Raw genomic sequence first — 21,227 nt, forward strand, 5'->3', positions numbered from 1 at the left:
AGGGAAAACTCACTGTACCTTTTCCATAATGAAAAATAAATCACAATATGCAAAAAAAAAAAAAAAAAAAAAAAAAAAAAAAAAAAAAAAAAAAAAAAACTGACCCCACATCCCTCAAACACTCTACTTAGCAACTTGATAATCTTTTATTATTTGCAATGTTTCATCTCTCCAACGTTTTCCAGTTTGATGCGAAAGCATTTAATTCCTTAAATAATAAAGAGAGCAAAAAATATTTACACATTTTTTTCAATAAAACTAATCAATGGATCATTGTAAGCACCTCTTACCATCTGGAAGAAAACAAATCTTAAATACAGGGAAACTGCCATTTCTGTTGGAAAAAAATAAATGGCATTACATCAGATTTTTAAGCTTTTAATTTCTGAAAATAAAAACCAAAAAAAAAAAAAAAAAACATTTCCATATGTATGTACAGAACGCTCCTGAAATGTGTTTCCACTTCGCAAGTAGAAAAGGCTTTAGGATCATTACTGTCATTTCATCAAGTTGATTTTTCTATATGCTTCAAGTTTTAATGATTTCTCTTAAAATTCCACCGCAGGCTTGCTCAAGTGGGGCTTCCACAAAGTCCCCCATCAGTTCTTCAAGAGAGGTAAGACGCAAAAGTGTGAGCTAGGAAGCAGGACAAGGATGGCTTAGTAGGAAGCATGTTGGACCCCAACCTCATCCAGCAGCACTAAAAGGTCAAAAAGGTCAAAGTCCATCCCAGACCATCATCCTGAAGTTCAACAGGTCCAACCATTTCTAAAGGATACAGGAAGCAAAAAAAAAAAAAAAAAAAAAAAAAAAAGGAGCGAAATAAACGCTACTCAAATTTCATTCGTCACTTAGAGAATTCATCAAACACTACGCTTGCGTATTAGTCTCTGGATTTAAAGACTCCTCTCATACACGCACGAAAGAAAATGCCTGTAGGAGCTCGGCGTTTGATCCGACATTACAAACCTAAAAGACATGATCGCCATCACGCCCTCTACTCAATATATATATGACGCCATGTCGCGTTCCGTCATATACCACATTGCATATAAATCTATATTAACATGTAAGAGCAGCGTTGGTTTGTACTTTTTTTTTCCCCCCAAGAATCTCTTGTTAAAAATAAATGACGATGAATTGGTAACACGTTTAAGCAGTCCTGCAGATTTTTTTTTTGTTTGTTTTTTTTTATTATTGTTTTTGGTGGACATAAGCCACGATAGATATAGAGAGCAAAAGAAATGACTGAGAAATGATTGTAGTTTATATCTGTCAAGAGCCACCCCGAAACAGATAAGATTGGCTTTACGAGGATCAAGTTCAACTTGGTTGTCAGATATCCTCCTCTCATTAGTCCACGGCAGCAGATTGTCTCCGGTGCTACCTGGGCTAGCAAAGTTCAGGATTAGCTGTTGTCCGATTCGGACTCGGCCTCCCGTAACCAAGTGAAGAAGGCAGTGACGGACTTCAGGGCCACACCCTTCCCCAGCTGCTCCGCCGGGTCTTTGCTGGACTCCCATTTATAGAAGGCTTCCTCTTTGATCACGTCCTCGTCGTACAATGTGTCGAAAAACATGCGCAGTAAATCTGGGTAAAACAGAGACGAAATGTATTTAACTACACTTCCAGTGTATACATTTTTTGACAATTGTAAAAAAAAAATAACTGCTGACTTCCGACAGCAGCTGTATGCGCATTCGTGAGAGTCAAGGTCCAGCTTATATCATACAGTCAGAGGTCAGCCAAGAAGCCAGAACTTGACTCTCACGAACTAGGAAGGCAGCAAATCATGGGGCCATTTTCATTTTAGGGTGAACTTTTCCTTTAACAATACAACTTCAAACACTATTAATAAATGTCAAATGGAGGAGGAGGAAGTGTTTAAAAAAAAAAAAAAAAAAACACTGGCAGGCTGCTCCATCTGCACCATGAGAGCCTGAAGAGCATAGAGTGCCTGCAGCTCCTTCGTTTCATCAGAGAGGTACTTCTGCAGCAGCTTGGCCCTTTGGGTAATCTGCTCCACGTCCACCTTGTAAGGGTTCTCACCTATAACGGTTCATTAATGCACACAATTAACATCAAGAACAAGTCGCTGCAAGTTCAGGTCTGAAGTCAAACTAAAGTGAGGGAAGTGGATTGCATCTAATAGATTCACTCACATATAATGGCAGACTGACACACAGACGTCATCAGGGCCCGCACAAATTGATTGGAGCTCATCATCTGCTCATCTAGGTTGGCCTTTAAAGGAAAGGAACACCAGTCGGTACATGTTCCCATGCGCATAATCATACCCATAATACAGATCGCCGCAATACCTTAAGGTTGGATTAAAGAGCTTTGAATCACAGCCAAAAAGCACACACTCACCTCTACCCAGTCATAGATCCTCTGGTTGTTGGCTTTTCCCTGTAACAACCTGTCTAAATGTTTACTCAGCTCCTCAGCAGTCAGTTCCTTCTTACTGGGCTTCTCAGACTCCTCACCAAGAGTGAACTCCATTTTCTGCAAATACAACATCTTAATGACCTTCAGGCTTACAAAAGATATTTACAGTTTTGTATATAATTTGAACTTATAGTGCATAAGTACAAGTGCACGTAAAACATACAAAAATATTGCGAAGGAAAAGAACAAAAATGCAGAAAAATGCCTTTTTGTTCTTTTGTGGCACTGCCAGAGAAGATGCGAAGACAAAGGATGTGAGTAATATCACAAGAAAGGAGTTACGATGGTTACTAAAATAATGCATTTTGTTTGGTGCCGACAGTAAAACCATTTGAGCAATTTGTTTGTTTGTTTTTTTCTTTATACATGAACATTTCAGAAATTATGTTGAATTCAAGTGAATAGCTTTTAGTACCTGCTCTGTAACAAACTTATTGACATCCTCATCTTCAGGCAGAAAGTCTTTCCAGCTTAGTTCCGCCTCCAACCACATCACTCCAGCTTTTTTGTGGCTCTGAGAACATTATAGAAAAAAATAAAAAACACAGAAACTGCAATATGCAAATTACATAAGAATTTGCCACAGCATGATACTTACCAGTCCTTTGCAGAGAAGGTTAAGTATTTCAACAAGCAAGATCGCTGCTTTGCCCATAGGAAGTAAAGGTTTGGAAACTTCCCTGTGGATGAATTAAATAGGTCAGATGGATTTATTGATGGTTTATAATCTTTGCATACAGGCATAAAACCAAGGTTCAGTGCCTAACCTGAAAAGCTTGCCCATAGGGATGCCTCCCTCTTGCAACATTGGCGTGATGATCTCGGCCAAGTAGAGCCAAATATGAGGAATGTCAATGGCCATGTCATCTGCTATCTCCAGAATCTCCTGCAATCTAGAGCGGGTCAAATCAAACAACAAAATAAGTGCACAGCTGCAAAGAAACCATTAGAACGCATCAAGCCGACTAATATCATTTTAGTACATAAAACTATTTTATTAAAACTAAAACCTAAGAATAAAAGTCAACATTTGAAGGGGATCAACTTTAATCCATCTTAAATGTTGATTACTGTATTAAAAACATACAGCACATAAAAATAAAAGAATATCGATAGTAACATTAGAGTGATCCATTACGTTTTGGTCTTTGTCATCTTAAAAAAAAAAAAAAAAAAAAAAATTAGCTCTTTCCCAACCAAGACTCAAAACAGAGGTCATGAGTGGAAAAACTGGCTACAAATGTTCAGATGTCTGCCATACTATTGCACAATAATGAACTGTAGCGGTCTTTGAACTCACCCCTTGTAGTACTGCTCAGGTAGTAATATTCTAGCACTAACAAGCTTCTGAAACAGCAGGCCTACATGCTCTCTAGCGATGGTGCTGCGCTCAAGAGTGGACTCTACGCCGTTCCGTACGAACACGAAGAGCAGAGAGGGGCTGTTCAACTCCTGCACGCACTGCAATGCCTCCTACCAAAGAGTAACAAGAATAGCGTAAGTGGAAGATGCCATGGTTAATTTGCAGGTTATGTTTCCTGTGCCAATAAAATAAAAAAATATGGCCGTACAAACCTTCATGTCATTGATGTGAAGATACTCTTCAATAATTGATTTGGATTTCTTGTCCAGCTCTTCCTCGCTCAGTGCGGGTTTAGCTTGAACAGGTGGTGGTGGAGCAGGAGCCGACATCGGCTTCACTGAGAAAGCAAAGCAGGTAAAGTGTTGATCAATTTATGAATCGTCAACTCAAAAGATCTATACTACACGGTTCCGCAAGACTATGGACTCTTACCCGTCTCCTTGCTTCTATCACGCTCTCGACTGCCTCGGTCGCGGTTCTCAGTCATGCTGGACACCCGGCGTACGGAATCCGCCGGCCCACGACTGTCGCCTCGGCGCTCCTCATTTTCACGGCTGAAGCTGCGTTTAGTGATGGGCTGACGGGGTCTGTCGAGGCCTCTGTCTCGGTCTTCCCGCCTACTATCGAATCGGTCAAATCGATCCCTGTCCCGGTCACCGCGGTCTCGATCGCTGCGGTCTCTACTGGAGCTGTTCCTGCACAGCAGATGTGCAATTAGAACTTGTGTAATTAGGTTTCTTGCAGGGTTGATGTTAGTACTCATTCACCCTACAAAACAGCAGCAGCACTACAAAATTACCTCTGAGGCACTCTTCGATCAGAGTCAAGTGAGGAGGAGGAGGATGACGAAGGGGGTCCAGACTGCTGCAATGCAGAGAAGCGGTTGAGCGTGCTAGTGGCTGGTCTCCCCTGGTCTGCATCAGATAAAAAAGGACAGCATTAGACTTGCTTTTACCATAGAAGACACTGTAGCTCGCATTTTGCAAAGAGATGGTTGTCAATGTTGAGGGTGGTTTCCATGCTATTGTTAAGAGTAGTTTCTGAAATGTTCTCTGTGGTTAACTGGGTTGACAAAAAAAAAAAAAAAAAAAAAAAGTCTCTAAGACACTCTGGCTCCTGGAAAAAAAAACAGTCAACAGCTAATGTTTCCTTCAGAAGACCTGATTTGTGCGCAAAAACATGTGAATAAAAGACCCTTTGCATCCACCAAGTCGATGCACATTAAAAAAAGGTAACAAGAAAAAATAGCTACTGTATAGCAGTTATTCTCAACCAGGATCAGTCTTGTGTCTTCATTTACCAATCACAGGTCTACATGTGTTTTTGTGGTGGATAAAACTGACAAAATCTTTATCTCATTTCATTGAAAAGTAATACCACTTCTCCTAAAGATTTGAGGACTGTATTGGTAAGCAGCAGCAATTAAAACTGACAAAGAGCTGGGCTTCTCTGTGCTGTGTGAGGTCCAAAGTAAATAAGACCTGGGCGATTGCTCACCTTGTTCACCAGAGGACTTGGCTCCTGTGCCTCCACTGCTCCCTTTACCCCAGCTACCCCATGAGCCTTTTCCTCCCGGGGCCAGAAGCTGGTTGTTGAAATCACCAGGCTATAGAAAAAAAAGACAGGAGAAATATGACTAAGAACATCAGACAACTGAAATTGATACATTTATATTATATTTTTTTATATATTTTTTTACAAAAATGATATATATATATATATATATATATATATATATATATATATATAAAAAAAAATCACCTTGGTAATTTTACTGAGGCGGCTGGTGTCAATAGGTCTGTTCTTAGTGGTAATAGGCACTATGTTCCAGCCCTCATCTTGAGTCTGACTACCACGGCCCCCAGAAGAGTGCGGCCCACCACGGCCCCCTCGACCCTGAGTGGAGTCTTTCTTAGACAGCAGCTGTTGCTGTACTTTGATTTGCTCTCTATGTTCTTCCATCTCTGCCTCTTTATGGATCTGATCAATGGTTTTGGGACCCTGATCTCCTCTTCTGGGCACCCAGTTGTTCTGTGTGACAGAGACCATATACACAGTTAAAAGAGTGTTTTAAAAATGAGGTTACAGCCAAACACTTGCGTGCCGGCTACTGTTACAAAGAAAATTTACTAAACCAAGCATGGTTACCTTTCGGAGGTCTAAAACATCCTGAAGCATGAAGCGGATTCTAGAAGACGTCTTCCTTTCTTTAATGATCTTCTCCATTTGGTGGAAGTATTGATCCATTCGTGGCTACATACAATACAGAAACATTAAATCTGACTGTAACAAAAGTAAAAAAACTATAAAATGGTGGGGGCTCATAATGTGATGGGCATAAAGTTTGACTGGTCAAAATACAAACATGCTGTACCTTGGCCTTCTCAAAGTCTAGATCTTTTCCAATAGTAGAGAGCAGGCGGCAGAGGCATTCTAAGCTCTCCTCATCATGGTTCTTCAAAAGCTTGACGATGCAGTCATGCATGATGGGTTCTGTCAGCATTTTCAGCTTGAACAGCTCTCCGATGAACTTGATGTTTCCAAGCGACCGTCTACGTGCCTTGTCCTTGGCTTCCTCCAGCTCCTCCTTCAGGCGCTGACGCTCCTCCTCCTAAGGTAAAAACGAAACCACTTTAATTTCAACAGAACCATTTCATATACCTTGCACCGATTTGATTGTTTACAAATGTGGCAAGACGTCACCTCAGACGCAGCATCCAGCTCTTTCTGTTTCTGCTCAAAGATCTCGTCGTCATCCTTGTCCTTTTCAAACTCCTTCTGACAACGATTGAGTAGTAGTTTACGGAAATTCACAGTGACTCCCGGTTTGTCTGAAGTGGGGACTTTAAGCTGGAAAAGGCAAATCAGTAACAATATTTAAATTATTTCTCATTTACATCCAACAAAAAGCTTAAAATGTTACTTACACAAGAACCAATGAGGTTTGTTTACACTAGTGCTGTTAAATTATTGTGATTAATTATTATTGGCACGATCCACACATGCCAGCCAACATACAGGTGAATGATACTCACCCCCATAAGGCAGCGGCACATGTTGGCATAAGCTACGGAGAAGTTGGGTTCGGAGATGGCTTTCTCAAAGATAAGGTCAATGACACCCTTGAGCCTCTCTTCTGTGTCTATGGTGAGCTCCGTCACCTGCTTCATCAGCTGCTGGAACATTTGTGGCGTGAGCTTATTAAGGACGCTGCGTACGCGCCGGAAGAGCTCCTGCGTTTTCCCAACTTCTGAATCGTCCTCATCCTCCTCTCCTCCACGGCTTCGGACTTGCTTCTTCACTGTAGGCGTCCAAGCATTCTCAGCCTGGTTGAGTTCCACGTTGTCTTTAAGAGACAAGCTGGTGATGATCTTGGGGTTGCGATTCATTTGGTCTTTGCCTCGACCTGGCTGAGGGCGCCGTGCAGACTGAGAGGAGTGCAACTTTTAAAAATAAATGACTGATCTCAACATACACTCAAATAGTTTTTAACTGAATTTTGAAACGTGAGAGTAAAGAGTATCAACTTACCGGTCCTCTCCCTCCTCCACCAGATGACTGTCTTCCCAAGTTTGCGTATGAAGGTGTGAAATCTGGCCCACAATTCATCAGACTCCTGGGATCCAAAGGCCGCAAGGGGGTTTTATTTGCCTGTTGTCCAAAAAGCAGGAGGGTTTATCATCATTTTTAGCAAGTGACCGAAAAGGTTAACCCTGCTGGCTCCAGATAAAAGCCTCACCTTGTCCAAGACAACATCACTGATGTGTGGCAAACCCTCGGGCTTGTGCATGCTTGCCCCAATGAACTGAAAGCCAAGCAGGAATTCTCTGTCATATCGTTTCTTTTCCTCTGGATTGATGGGCTTCCATTGCTCTGCAAAAAGAAATTGAACAGAAAAAGTTGTAAAACAGGCCCACAAACATTCAGAATAAGACGAGGTGAACATGCCTTGTTAGTCTTGTTACACTACATACTAGCTTTCTAAGTTGTTGGGGTTTTTTTCTGCATTCCTATTAAATAATCAAATTTAGGAATGTTCATTTTATTCACTGCAAAACAAAAAAAGCCATTATTAATTTTTTTTAATCAAATTATAATCAAAAGGCCAAGTGCATTGATGTAAATATGTAGACTTAAGTCAGTTTTCAGCACTTATTTTTCATAAATTTTGAAAGATCATGTGACAGGCAAAGCAAGCAGTTGCAAACTTTGGCTGTGCCATCAAAAGGTGTAATTTCCATTTTAAAATTGAGAAAAATAGTATAGTTATATTATTAAAACAATATTACAGATTTACAGGGTTTTTTTAGAAAAAAAATTATCCAGCCTTGCAGAGAATAAGAGATTGGAGATTATTGCCCACTAAATAAAAGCACTCATAAATTGCTGTAATACATAAAACAAGATGAACATTATCAAATGAGACCCAAATAATCTGACTTCTAACCTTCTTTATATTGATACTTCTGTTCCACAGGTTTAGATGCCTCAGGTTCAATATTTTCAGTGTCAAGCTTGTCCTCTTTGTCCTCCCATGTTTCGTCTGACTCTTCAGCTGGTGGGGCAGGGGTTGGAGCAGGAGAGGGCTCTTTCTGAGCAACCTCTGGCTCTGGAGCTGGCTTTTCCTCCTCAGGCTGAAACAGATACAGAAGATTTATAAATGCACAACTGTATTCTTCGCACAGTCACAGAAGCCCTACTGTAAAAAGAGCACAATGCAGCATAATATACAAACCTCTTTGAAGGCATCTAGGACATCCCCTACATCTTTCTTATTCAGATCCTTCATCTTCTTTTTCTTCTTTGGCACTGTTGTTTCGGCAACTACGAAGAGAGAAACCAAAGTCAAACTTTATCCTGATAGGAAGAAAAACAACAATATGCTAACTGTTCCACAAGAACCTATTTCCCCACCTTGCATAGTCGTTTCCTCAACAGGACAGACTGTTACAGGGGCAGGCGTCTCCTCCACCTTCTCCTTTTCTGCTTCCTCTACAGGTGCTTCCACAGCCATAAGGCAGCTCTGCTGGACCTGAGGAACCGCTTCTTCAGAAACTGGATTAGTGGAGCTCTCCGGCTTCACTACTGGAGTCTCTACAGAGTCCTCAGGCAAACCGTTAAGCAAAGGCTGTTCCTCTGGCTCATCAACGACTGTCTCTGAAACAGGTGTCTCTGTGGACAGAGGGGCGGTGTCCTTAAAAGCAACCTCATCATCATTAGCTACAGCAGGAGGAGACTCCACAGGGGTGGAGATGATAGCAGCCGGCATAGATTCATCAGATGCGGCCTCCATTTCGGCCACAGGTTCAGGCTCTTTCTCTTTGGCTACCTCTGACTCCTCTTTTTCAACGCCAGTAGAAGCTGGCTGTACTGCAGGGGCGTCCTCAGGCTCCTTCTGAACTGGGACATCAGGGAGTACTGGAGCATCCACAATGTCACCAGTTTGAGGCTTTGAAAGTTGGGGACTGCTTGTAGGAGGAGGTGGTGTGAGTGCTGGGGATAACACTGGTTCTTCTCCTGTAGGAATGGGAACCTTGCTCACAGGTGAAACAGGTCTGATCTCTGGCACAGGTTTAGAGTCAGCTGTTGAAGGTGCAACAGGGGCTTGCTCTGGCGTCTTTGATGGAGGAGGGGTGGAAACAGGTGGAGGAGCCATGGACTTCACTTGATCATCTAAGTATTAAGGACAGGAAACAGTGTACATAAGCACAACCAAAATAAAATATGTCTGCTGTTTTAATTTTCACACTGGCCTGGAACACATTCCTGGGTCTGGATTCACAAGGCATTCTTTAGAATTACATTTTTCTTTGCCATTAGTAATTTTCCTTATTTTCTAAATCATTTTTAACCTAAAAACAAAACCGTTTTGACATTTTTTTTACAAATTAAGACAAAACTTACGAATTAGAATACTTGAGAGGAATGTCCTTAGAAATCAGAGTTAATAACCTCAAACTTAGGATGTTTAAAAACAAATTATGCTTCAGTTTTAAACTAAGCATTATAATGACACTACATATACACGTTTCTTATAGACCTTTTTCTTTGCTTCACCATGGAGAGGGCCTTATCGGCAAATTTGCTGCCAAGGCAACAGTAATAAGCAAAGGAATTCCTTTAAAGTACTTGTTTTGCCAACCTGTTTGGGTATTTTCAAGAAAGCCCACTCACCAGCTCTGATCACAGAAGCAACAGGCAGAACACTTTCACCATTGGTCTGGACAGGACCTCCAACCTCTGGACCAGCAGTCTGCATAAAAACAAAAATCTGTTAAAAGCTGCATGTCCTTTTTTTCACGCTCACAGCATTATAAAACACATGAAGCAAATCAACAAACCTGTGGAGGAGTGGGTGTGGAGGTCGTTCTCCCACCAGACATGATCTCTTCTGTGATGTCACGTCCACCCTGGTTGGGGTCACGTATTCTGATCTGTGAGAAAACAACTGGTAAGTCACATAAATGGATTAAAATAAACCTCAAATGTCATTCCCACCCACCTGTTTGCGCTCTCTAGGTTTGACTGGTCCTGTCTGCTGAGGCGGAGCTTGCTGTGGAGGTGGAGCTGGTTGCTGCTGAGCGGAGCTCATTATGACAGACGTAGCAGACACTGGCGTTGGGTACTGCTGCGTTGCAGGATAATAGGCAGCCGCTAGACAACACACACAAAAAAAAAAAAATATTAGATGACAAAATGAGACGGTCTGCTTTAATGGGAAGGGAATACACATGCAAAGCATTCCCCCTCCCACCAAAAACACTTCATACCATTCGTGTGATAAATGATCAATCCCAGAATGTTTGTGGTTGTTTTTTTTGTCTAGGACACCAAGTCAAAGGTTGAAGTAGCATTACATCAAAAGCTTACATGCTTCCTGCCTTGTTAAAACAACCAGCCAGGCTAAAACAGAGACGAGAGATGTAACAAACAGCCCTGCGCTTCAGACTCACCAGGATAGCGCTGGGAGGTGAGAGGAGCTCCGTGCAGCGAGAGACGTCCGTTCTCTCTACCTGCACCTCTCCCCCCACCCCCCTGCCTCTCCCTCCCTGCCAGAGAGGGATCTGAACTCAGCCAAAGGAGAAGGGGAGAGAGGAAAGTAAGAAGAGACCGAGAAAGAGACAAAGGTCGAGAGTGAGTAAGAGGAAACAACAAGCAGCAGATATAAAGTGCTGAACATGGTTAGTGAGGCAATAATATGAGCAGACACGAAGGGTAGAACTAGGTGTTTAGAGGTTAGTTATGACTGGGATCTTATTTAATGCATTTGACTGATCAAAGAGTCAAAATCTAAGGTGAAGTTGCAAAACCTACTCAAAACACACATTTTGTATTCCAAAAGAGGGAAGAAAAAATAAAGAATGGAACACACACACACACACAGAGTAACTGTTGTTTCTGCAAATTATTGTGATAATGCAGTCATTTCTGTGGTAATTAATGTGATCTGGATTTTCATGTTAAGGCAATTGATTTCACAATAGGTTCAAGTTCAAACATAAAGCAGTTGGATTTGAAACAAACTTTGTAATAAGTGCATTCACATTACTGACAAAATTATTTTTCTAATGTAACTGCACATTATCTTCATTCTCTTGGAATGACAAAAATACTGGATTACTGTATTAAGTGTCATTTTGGCACCATTAGCAACAGTTCCACAAAAATGTTTCCTGAACATTTTAAAAGGCACAACGCCTTTAACACTAAAGATCGCAGTATCAAAATAACAAAGGTGAAGCTTAATGATGATATGAACGAGGATGTTACCTGTGCCTATTACAGTTATTCAAACAGTGAATAAATTATATAGATCAAGCAAAGAACATTTACATTGTCAACATTGACAACCCTCTAGTGCAAGTCTAAACACTGAAACTCCCCTTATTATCTGTAAAGCTTCTGATTTACCAGTAAAAACTGGGCGTCCAATGAGAACGGTGCATGTGTTCACATGCCTGGAGCTGCTAAAGTTACAGTAATACACGACTTATACCCAATTACAAAGAGGAAGTAGACGAAGATGACGCAACGAGAATAGATGAAGGTAGAGCAGCTGGTCTCGTTGTTTGAACAAAGATTTATGACAAACGCAACAGCAACTGCAAAAACCTTGATAAGAGGGTGATGTTATCTGGAGGAATAGGATTCAATGTGTACCACGCTAGTTCTGTTCATCAAGCGCCATCTAATGACAGGAAGTGAATTTGCACATTCACTTGGCTCGTCGCCTGTGAATAAACGCTTGGATACGAACTCAAAAGCGAATTTAAAAAAGCAAGGAAAAAGCGCATGTGAAAATCATTACAGTGTGCACAAAAACGTAAAATTGTAAAAACGCATACAAAATTATGGTGCGACATTGAGCAGATAAATTTAATGCTATCAACACTATGATTTTCATTTTATTTCAACAGCCATATTGATTAAATTGAACTGAACAGCAGCATGTGACTGAGTGTTGCCATAGTTTCTATAAGCAAAGTTAAAATACTATATCATTTATAGGTGACGATGACCTGGGAAAAGCCTTTATTAAAACTAATTTGTGATAAAAAAAAAAAAAAATACATAGTTCTTTTAAGTACTTAGAAGGAATCTAATGTGTTTCACAGACTGGCGCAAGACCACTTTTGAGTGAAAAAGAGTAAGATAAGGGTGGGAAGTTAGAAAAACAGGGTTGGGTGATTCAAACAAACAGGGGAGGCCCAGAGCAGAGCCTCTTACCATATGTACCGTATTCAGCTGGACTGCTTCCAGGGTAAAAGCCTGCAGAGTACTGCTGCGTTGGCTGCATGTAGGGGGTGCGGTACTACAATAGAAAACAAGAAAAGCCGTTAGATGCACGAAAAGCCTCAGAAAGTCTTTACAACTTAGTTATTATAAGAACAATGTGCTACCTGTCCGTGTAGGAAAATAGCATGGCCCTGAGTGTTGGCAAACTGCAACTGTTGCTGGGGAATCATCATAACCTGTGAGGTAGGTTGGTAGACATGAGCGGGTCCAACAGACCGTGGGGTGCTGCTGGGTGGGACCCGAGGGGCACTGCCTTGCATGTTGGGCCGGTTAGGGTAGTACGCCTGTTGAGCAAATAAGAGAATTTCAGCATACAAGTCACAAAACGTTCACATTCTTTTACTACATCCCCATTCAAACAAACAAACGACTATTTTCAGCAGCCATTAATTCGGTTCTCAATATTATGTGATCTTGGAAAGTAGTGTAGACTAGATTTTAAGAATATATATGACATCCTTGTTTATTATAATTACAAGCAGAAAAGATAATGTATTCACACCAATAACTATAAATGTTTTTAATTTGTGGTCCTTCAACATAAAACAAAAAATGACCCTATTTTCGTAACTTTCTTGTCGTATTATATACTTCAGTGTAACTTGTAGCTTGCTTTTTCTTTAAAATATGCATATATGAGAAGAACTGGACAATCTAATTACATTGGCAGTGGACAGAGGGAGATGAGAGGACCAGTTACCTGCAGTGACCTGAATCCACCCTTCAGCCACACAAAATAGCAGAAGAAATAGAGTGGAGAGAAGGCGTGAGAGAGAAACAGACAACAAGAAGCAGCAGTAAACGTTAACCGACAGCAGTGAATGCAAGCTTCCAACGTGCACAGTTAAGACCAGCCTAAGAAATATGGTGCAAGTACAAGAGGTCAGTGGCACACAGGGAACAAGCTGGCAATGGCGAAAGGATGAGACTTAAAATGGCTAATATAAAACATGCAGTCTTTTACAGTTAGGGTTGGGAATTGAAAAAAAATAAATAAATAAAAAATCATTCAGAATTAAGATTTAGGAGGCCCAGTTCCGTTAAGAACTCAAATATGCATTGTTCACTATCACTAAATTTAAAACTCAATTTCACACTCCAAAATGTGTTTTAATGAACCCTAAACAGGGCAATCCATTTGTCATTTGTTTACACCTAACTCATAAAAATCCAGCACATACGTAGCGCCCAGTCACCATGTTGTGAATTGAAGCATCTCAATGGTCACTGGAACTACAGCAAGTAAAAATTTGCCCACATCTAAAAAGACAAATGAGTCAATGTCGGAAGTACAGACTGAATACACCAGTTTAAAAGAGGAATAAATATGCGCTTAAGAAATTTAACCGTGTGGATTCCCAACCCTAATGACAGTGGTAATGAATACACAGAAAAACCAGCAAAAGCTGCACCTAAATACAAGAATACCTGCAGTTTATTACAGACTAGTTTGTGTGTGTGTTGGGGGTTAACAGACAGAAGACTTTGGAAAATCAAGCAGGCTCCAGTTTATGAAAATTGGTAGTACCTGTTGGTGTAAAGCACGAGGCCCTGGCGCAAACTGGGAGGAAAGTAAAGAGTAAAAGGTCAAAGTTGAGATGCAAAAAGGAGGCGGACTCTGCCACACGTGCAGTTTTTCCTCAAACACAAGCAGGAATTAGGCCACCTAGCTAAGCCACAAAACACACTGAAAGCTTTGTCGGTCATAGAGTTTCATAGCTTCAAGATGGTGTACCTGTCGGGGTTGCGATGCAGTGTTCATTTGTGGAGATGGCCCGGGAAAAACAACAGAGGAAGGCTGACCTGGGGGATAGGCAGCCTGTGGAACAAAGGGAAACACAGATATTGTTAAACGAGACTCAAATAATCCACATGAAGGTAGGTTTAGCCAATACCGTTTTTACCTGTGTCAGTCCTGGTGATTGGGCGGGGTGGGGAACGGCAGGGGGTCCTGTTATAGGCTGAGGTGGTTTATTCATTTCCCGTGGTTCTGCATGAGGGGGCCTCACACTTGCCGACCAAACTAGCGAATCAGGAAAACATGATTTTAAGATAAATTGATCAGATTCAACAGACAAACAGTAAAAAAAAAAAAAAAAATAATACAGACAGACCGAGCTTTGTAATGTCAACTAATCAAAATAATTAATAGTTTTACAGCCACGTAAGTGAAGTATACAATAATGTCTCTTACACAATAACTTCTGAAAATCATACCTCTAAATTAGTATTATGAATCTCTGGGGTATCAAAAAGCCCTCAGGGTGAGTCCTTGTGTAGTGTGTTAGCAATACACCCTGGAAAAAAAAAATAAGAGGCAATTAGTTTAACATTGGACTAAAAAAAAAAAAAAAAATTAGCATGATAGCATCAATTCACCAGTCGTAAATGTTCATGGAATGTTCATGTCAACCATAATCTGAGTCAAGTTCTATAGTGCAATGTAAGTACACAGCAACACTATGTTCCATCCTGTAAATAAATACATTTGTTGCATGTAAATGCAATTAAAAAATGTGATTTAAAGACAACTCGATTTGTCTGACAAAAAAAAAAAAAAAAAAAAAAAAAAAAAAACCTTAAGTAAATGTTGCAGTGGCAGTCAGACTGAAACCACACCTATCTGGCTTGTGCAAAGGGGGACTAACAAACTTAGATATCATTGTTCAATTTAATTTGACAAACAAATCAAGCTACAATCAGCAATGTTTAATCGCTCAAATATTTGATTGTCATGTCATTTTTGGGGGTGGGGGTCGTTTTTAAATGTCATTTATGGTCACCTTGGCTTTTTTTCTTAAACCAAAAACATAATAAAAAGCACAGTTTTCTGTTTTAATACATCAACGCTGAATAACTCGATCTTCAGTGTTACATAGTCCTTCAAAATCATTCTAATATGATTTATTTGAAACTAAAGAAACATTTCTTAAATACACAACACTTACTGCATAATTTTTTACCAGAATTCTTTAATGAAAAGAAAGCTCTAAAGAACAGTACCTTTTGTAACAAACCTAACCAGTCACTGATCAAATTAATGTATCAGTGCCGAAAAGTAGTATAAAACTCCAAATCCAAGCCCAAACTTCTGAACAGTCGTAGTGAAGCGACAGTAGCAACAGACTATGCACATGGGTAGGACACTTTCTACAACTAATACCAATAATCTAAAAACAATTCAAAGAATGTGTTACATTTCCACAAGTGACAAGCATCTGAACGTCAAACATAATGGCAACAAAGACGGGAACTGTAAGGAACACCAATTATGGAGAAGCAACGTACAGCGTGTACCTGATTATGCTATCAGAAAGATCTGAATGAATGTTCTCTGCGAGCAAGTAAAAAACGGGTGGGGGTCTACCAGTGTCAATTCAGATAAGAGCACACCACACCCTTAAGACCTCAAACACACAGATGCACACTAGCTTTTAACAATCTCTCAGCTCAGCTGAGGAAGGATGGGGAAGCCGCAGGAGAGCAGCTGGAGAGCTCAGACCATGGGTGAAAGAGATGTAGGCTCTTCATTCTGGGAGTGTCTGTCTGCCCCCTGTGACCCTCACACAATAGGGCAGGACTTACCATCCAGCTCTGTTTTTTTGATCCCGACAGATGGTAACCAATAAACACCCTCAGACTCTCTCTAAAAGACCTGACTTTCTGGGAGAGGGCAGATGGGGGAGGTGAGCGATGCTGGGGAACTGAAGCACGTGGGGAATGTGCTTCCTTCAGAGGGAACACGAGAGCCTTTGACAGACCACCAAGACAAAACTGCATGTATTCTATTTTCTCAAAAGGGAGAAGAAAAAAAAAAAGGGGGACGACAGGTCAGAAGGCGTTCGTGTCATAGGTGTAAGTAAGGTAGGACACACGAAGCCTAGAGATGAACGAGCTAAACATGGGATGTTTATGGCATTGATGGGGGAGGGAAGGCCACGCGCGTGTTCAATATAGCCCGATGCCCAGCCATCCATGACATCCAGATGAAGTGTTTGAGGGGTGGTGGGGGGAGGGAACAGCAGGCTCAAATGTAGAGCTGTAGAGTTATGATCAATGCATTTGAAAGAACTGGCAAGACACCCATTACAAGCACACACAAAAGCCTTATACAGCACGCAATCAAAGTCCATGTCTAAATTTGGGAGCACTTAAGGCCAAAGTATACTTCATTACACACGTACACTATAGTCAAACACACAGTCAACAAACGCCCTCTTAGTAGCGTCATCCATGTCCAGTGCCATTTTTCCCCAATAAGTTAAAGCCAATAAATATTTTTAACTCTTCTAAACCAAAGCTGGGCTATTCCCATACCCACCCTCCCTCCCTCCCTCCCTCCCTCGCTTGTCAATGTGAGCACCTGTTGTTGTTACAGTCTTCGCTATTTTGTTGTTGTTCTGGCCTTGGACAGTGTTGAAACTAGGGTTGTCAGAAGTATAGGCTTCGGTAGCAGTTGGTACTAAAATTTAAAAACTGTAATGATACCAGCATTGCCTGCAGGAATTATAAGCACTGTTGAGTGCGTTCTCAAACACCGCTGATTGGCCATTGTGTGCATAGATATGTATGTGATTGGCTACAATGATTATCGCTTTACACAGATTATGTTCCCACAAGGGAGCATTTGAAAGCCGGGACTATCAGCGGATTCATCTATAAGCAGATATATTAGGTATCTGCAGATAGACATGGCTTTTAAATGCTCCTGTGTGTATCTGTGGAACTTTCAGCGAAGAGCAGAGAGCGATGATCCTTGATCCAATGGCACACAATGATCAAGGCTAAAACAAAAATCATAATTTTTTATATTTAATAATTACTATGAGAAGCTAGTTTATAAAAATGAGAACAGAAAATTGCTTTTTAATGTTGGCAGAAAGAAGGCAAAGGGGGTTGAAATGAACTAATCTTAAACGGTTACAATGTTGTCACTGGTGAAATTCCCGTGGGAAATGCTGGTAGTGTCACATTTTTACATCTCAGTACTGGAATCAGTACTTTTGACAATCCCAGTTGCAACCCTGTTGGAAGAGCTGATTAAAAATAATTCAACGCGTAAACATTTCATCCATGATCAGCGACTGTGTCATTTCTCTACAAACATTGAGTGCTAAAAATGTCTTTGTAATCATTTAAACTATAATTGTAGGAGTACACTCATTAGGGGTGTGCGGTATACTGGCACTAAAAAAGAACGGTATCTATCATATTTCAAACTGTACAATATCATAATTTTTTCTCAGTTTGTTACTTCATACACTGTTGTTCCGAAATTGCAGCAAAACTGGTGACCGTGACAACAGAATGCTGCGATGGATCAAACAGATGAAGTTAATGCGCCCACAACTAAAATGAAGAGAACAGAAGTAGTAAAATATTGTATTCATTTGCATACAAAAGATGATAAGCGAACAAACTGACCACAGGAGGCACATCAAATCTTAAACATTTATTGCTTGCTCGTCCTGATATTTTCAGACAATTAAAATATCGACAGGTTAGTGCTTCATTCATCAAATTCAGACTTAATTTTAATTTTACTAACAACTGATCAACGCACATAAGATGTGACGCAATAAACGCGAAAACTGAAATGTGCAATGCTACAACCATTGATGTTTTAGTCACATATTTTAACTTGCATTTCAAACATCAAACACAAATCAAATATTACTTTCATTTGAAACAACAGGTTTGGCTATATTAATTTCACTATTAATAATGTGTATGAAAAGTTTCCACCGACCGCTAAAATGAAACAAACGAGTGAGAGAGAGCTTTTTATTTAAAACTTTTGAGAATTAAATTCTGAAAACATCAGAGGGGCAGAGAGAAATGTGATTTTGAATATTACTTTGGCATTTGTCATTAATCATTAACAATATCACTGCATTTGCTAATGTAGGACAACATTTATAAAAGATATATAAAGGCTACTCAAAGCTAACATTAATCAAGATTAATAAATAATGATGAGCCACCATTTTTGTTGTTTTCTTGATTTCAGTTCATTTGTCAGCTCTGATATTGATTTACTAATCGATAACAAAGCATGGCATTGTGGTATCACAACGAAGCCAAATTTCTAGTATTGAGCAATTAATAATACACACTTGACTAGTGCTCTACACTAGTCACAGAGCCATATTTCACATTCAAAAATTAACTGGCATTCACTCACCCTCATGGGGCTCCCATCATTAATTATTTTCAATTGCAAAATATAAAAGTAGACGTGGATAGGGAATGTGTAACGTCCACTGCATATTTTTGAACACAATAAAAGTAGAACTGAAACTGACAATCTACATTTTTTTCACATAAAGTGGGCGAACACACAAATTAAAAAGTTCATCTACACCTTCAAGCAACTGACGTAAACCCATTATGGCCCTTCACGTGACAGAACGACGAGAAAATAAATTTAGAGGCAGATTCAATTATGAAATCTTTCATATACCGAAATGCCAACATCTCATTGTAAAACACGCCGGTAGAGCCGAAAAAGAAACCACTAGGGCAGCGTTTTCCAAATGTTGAGTTTTCTGCACGCTGGGTTCCTACAGACGTGTCACACCGCAGCCATGATGCATTGCCGGTGTGGCTAACAGAGCTAGCCTCCATATGGCACTGACACGTTTAGATCCACTACACTTTCCATATACCACAACAACATCGTCTTGTTCCCAAATCAATATTTAACGACCTCCGCACGGCATCCGACGAAAACCCACCTCGACAATCCTCTCAGAAAACTATCAAACCAAGCCGGGCCCAAAGCAAACGTGAAGGGAAGTGTCGATTTCACCGCACTAGCTTATTAGCTACCGTCTCTAAATCAATGACACGGTGAAAGCCGACGGTCAGTGAAATCAGAGCTCCGGTTAATATACAGTACCGTATGTAACACGTCGGTAAAGTCGAGTTTGTCGAGGAATTAAAGTCGGTGAAACTTATTCCGGCGTCCGCGTGCCGACATTCCTTCCACACGTCACATGAGACATTTAACGGTCACAAACGCTCCTCAAACGCCAGGGAACGTGCCATCCACCGCCGACAGGCCGAGTAAACCTCAACGGGACCGGACAAAACCGTGTCGAGGTCATATGTTCTTCAGATGTAACAGAACGACTCCCAGAAACGTGAGCAATAAGAATGCGCGAAACTGGAAAAAAAAAACCAAGTGCTGGAAAATAAAGCTTCAGAAACGCAAACCGACGCATCAGGGAGGAAAATAATCAGCGACGAGTTGAAAGAATAGCGTTTGGTTGAGAAAATGTTTGATACGGGAACACACATCAACATTAAACCGGTCTCGAGGATCAATCTAGGCCCGCCTGGCCCCTACGATTATCGGTTTAAACGCGGCTATCAAAGTTAGCATAGGCAGTAGGATTACTCACCCGGCGCCGCAGACAAATGGGGAAAACTTGAGGGCGAGACTTCGTCAACGTGTTTCTTGAAAGTTTGATTTTTGGTAGTAACAGAGGGCGTCTTGGTTTCCACAGGGATATTCGTGTTAAACAAGTGAGAAGTGTTGGCTAGCCGCTGACACTTTAGGTTTAAATCCCATGTAGCGTGCAAAGGCGAGAAAAAGTGACAGTATGGGGGAAAAATAATAAATACAGTTTCCAGATGTTACTACTGACAAAGTTGATGCCCCCAAGACAAGCCTCTTGACTGGAGGTCCATGTTTAAGGCGCGGATGGTGACGGATTGCCGGTAAGTTGATCACACTTCTCTTAATAAACGCGATTAGAACAGAGCCATGGTGCTTCAGCGTTTCTCCCCTTGAGCCCGCAGAACCGGACGGAGTGCTCAGTGAGCCGCGTGGGTACTTCCGGGTTAATCAACCTGAGCGCTGCGGGGTCATTCGCCAAGGGTAGAAATAAGAAAAAAATAATAAAAGTCTTCTCCACTCACAAAATTAACGAGCGTTTATGTATTAAAACTTCGCGTACAAAAATAATGTCATACATATTTGTAAAATTAAATCACGGAATGGTGTAAAAAATAATTAAAACGAGACATAAGCATAAAAACAGCACTGAATTGTTTTTATTTATTCATTCATTGCATTTGACGAATTATGCATTGAACGTGTCATTATTAATTTAAGTAAAATATGAAAATGACACGAAAGACAGCATGAAATGTTTTAAAACGAGCATTTCGGGTTTTATTTTATTCCCACTTAACCTTGCGTTCTGTTTTAATAGAGCACACTTTGGGCACACACACACACACACACACACACACACACATAAATGATCACGTGTTATGTAAAGCAAAATATGATGAAAATGCATCATGCAATTTTCAGTCGATGCAAAAAAAAGCATAAATAAAGTACAAATTGTATTTATTTGTATTTGTAAATTTAACAGCATCATAAAATACTGGACAGGATTATTAGAACACTATTTTTGCCCCTGGTGACACCAAATGTTTATTTAATTTATTTAATAAAAAAATAATTGATAAAGAAAATCTATTTGTGACATTTATTTCTGACATCATCCTCATTTTACAGCATTTTTACACAAGCGCCTAATGAAAACTTTTTACTGTACTGTTGTCAGGTTTATATTTGGTATTAAGTGTGTAAATGTTT

General features: G+C 40.4%; 1 protein-coding gene across 11 annotated transcripts; it reads right to left on the minus strand.

Annotated features, from left to right (window-relative positions):
• Positions 1-127: 127 nt before the first annotated feature.
• On the minus strand, positions 128-20,442 carry eif4g1a (eukaryotic translation initiation factor 4 gamma, 1a). 11 transcript variants are annotated; one of them, XM_043218623.1, is made up of 34 exons: positions 20,017-20,442; positions 14,828-14,907; positions 14,515-14,633; positions 14,346-14,429; positions 14,139-14,171; positions 13,311-13,331; positions 12,715-12,894; positions 12,551-12,626; positions 10,768-10,878; positions 10,317-10,468; positions 10,156-10,248; positions 9,989-10,067; positions 8,729-9,487; positions 8,550-8,638; positions 8,262-8,448; positions 7,554-7,687; positions 7,346-7,465; positions 6,850-7,257; positions 6,518-6,664; positions 6,189-6,425; positions 5,963-6,067; positions 5,576-5,845; positions 5,312-5,420; positions 4,614-4,728; positions 4,247-4,509; positions 4,027-4,151; positions 3,752-3,924; positions 3,219-3,344; positions 3,050-3,131; positions 2,867-2,965; positions 2,374-2,508; positions 2,163-2,244; positions 1,909-2,049; positions 128-1,590 (listed from the first exon to the last, which is right to left on the minus strand). In XM_043218623.1, the coding sequence occupies exons 3-34, from the start codon at positions 14,587-14,589 to the stop codon at positions 1,409-1,411; spliced, it is 4,992 nt and encodes a 1,663-aa protein (XP_043074558.1). In that variant the 5' UTR covers positions 14,590-14,633; positions 14,828-14,907; positions 20,017-20,442; the 3' UTR covers positions 128-1,408. The 11 variants fall into 11 exon arrangements, with proteins under 11 accessions (XP_043074558.1, XP_043074545.1, XP_043074566.1 ...); XM_043218610.1 differs by having other exon boundaries at positions 12,542-12,626; XM_043218631.1 differs by having other exon boundaries at positions 6,850-7,242; positions 12,542-12,626; positions 20,017-20,441.
• Positions 20,443-21,227: the final 785 nt, after the last annotated feature.

This window comes from Puntigrus tetrazona, chromosome 2 (genome assembly GCF_018831695.1).
Source record: "Puntigrus tetrazona isolate hp1 chromosome 2, ASM1883169v1, whole genome shotgun sequence".
NCBI classification, from domain to species: domain Eukaryota; kingdom Metazoa; phylum Chordata; class Actinopteri; order Cypriniformes; family Cyprinidae; genus Puntigrus; species Puntigrus tetrazona.

Coding starts and splice junctions, on each gene's coding strand:
- eif4g1a (XM_043218610.1), bottom strand. CDS start 14,589: ATGAATAAACCACCTCAGCCTATAACAGGACCCCCTGCCGTTCCCCAC. Junction 10,469..10,767: donor CACCTCCCAGCGCTATCCTG/GTGAGTCTGAAG, acceptor TGTGTTGTCTAG/CGGCTGCCTATTATCCTGCA. Junction 7,466..7,553: donor GTGATGTTGTCTTGGACAAG/GTGAGGCTTTTA, acceptor TTTGGACAACAG/GCAAATAAAACCCCCTTGCG.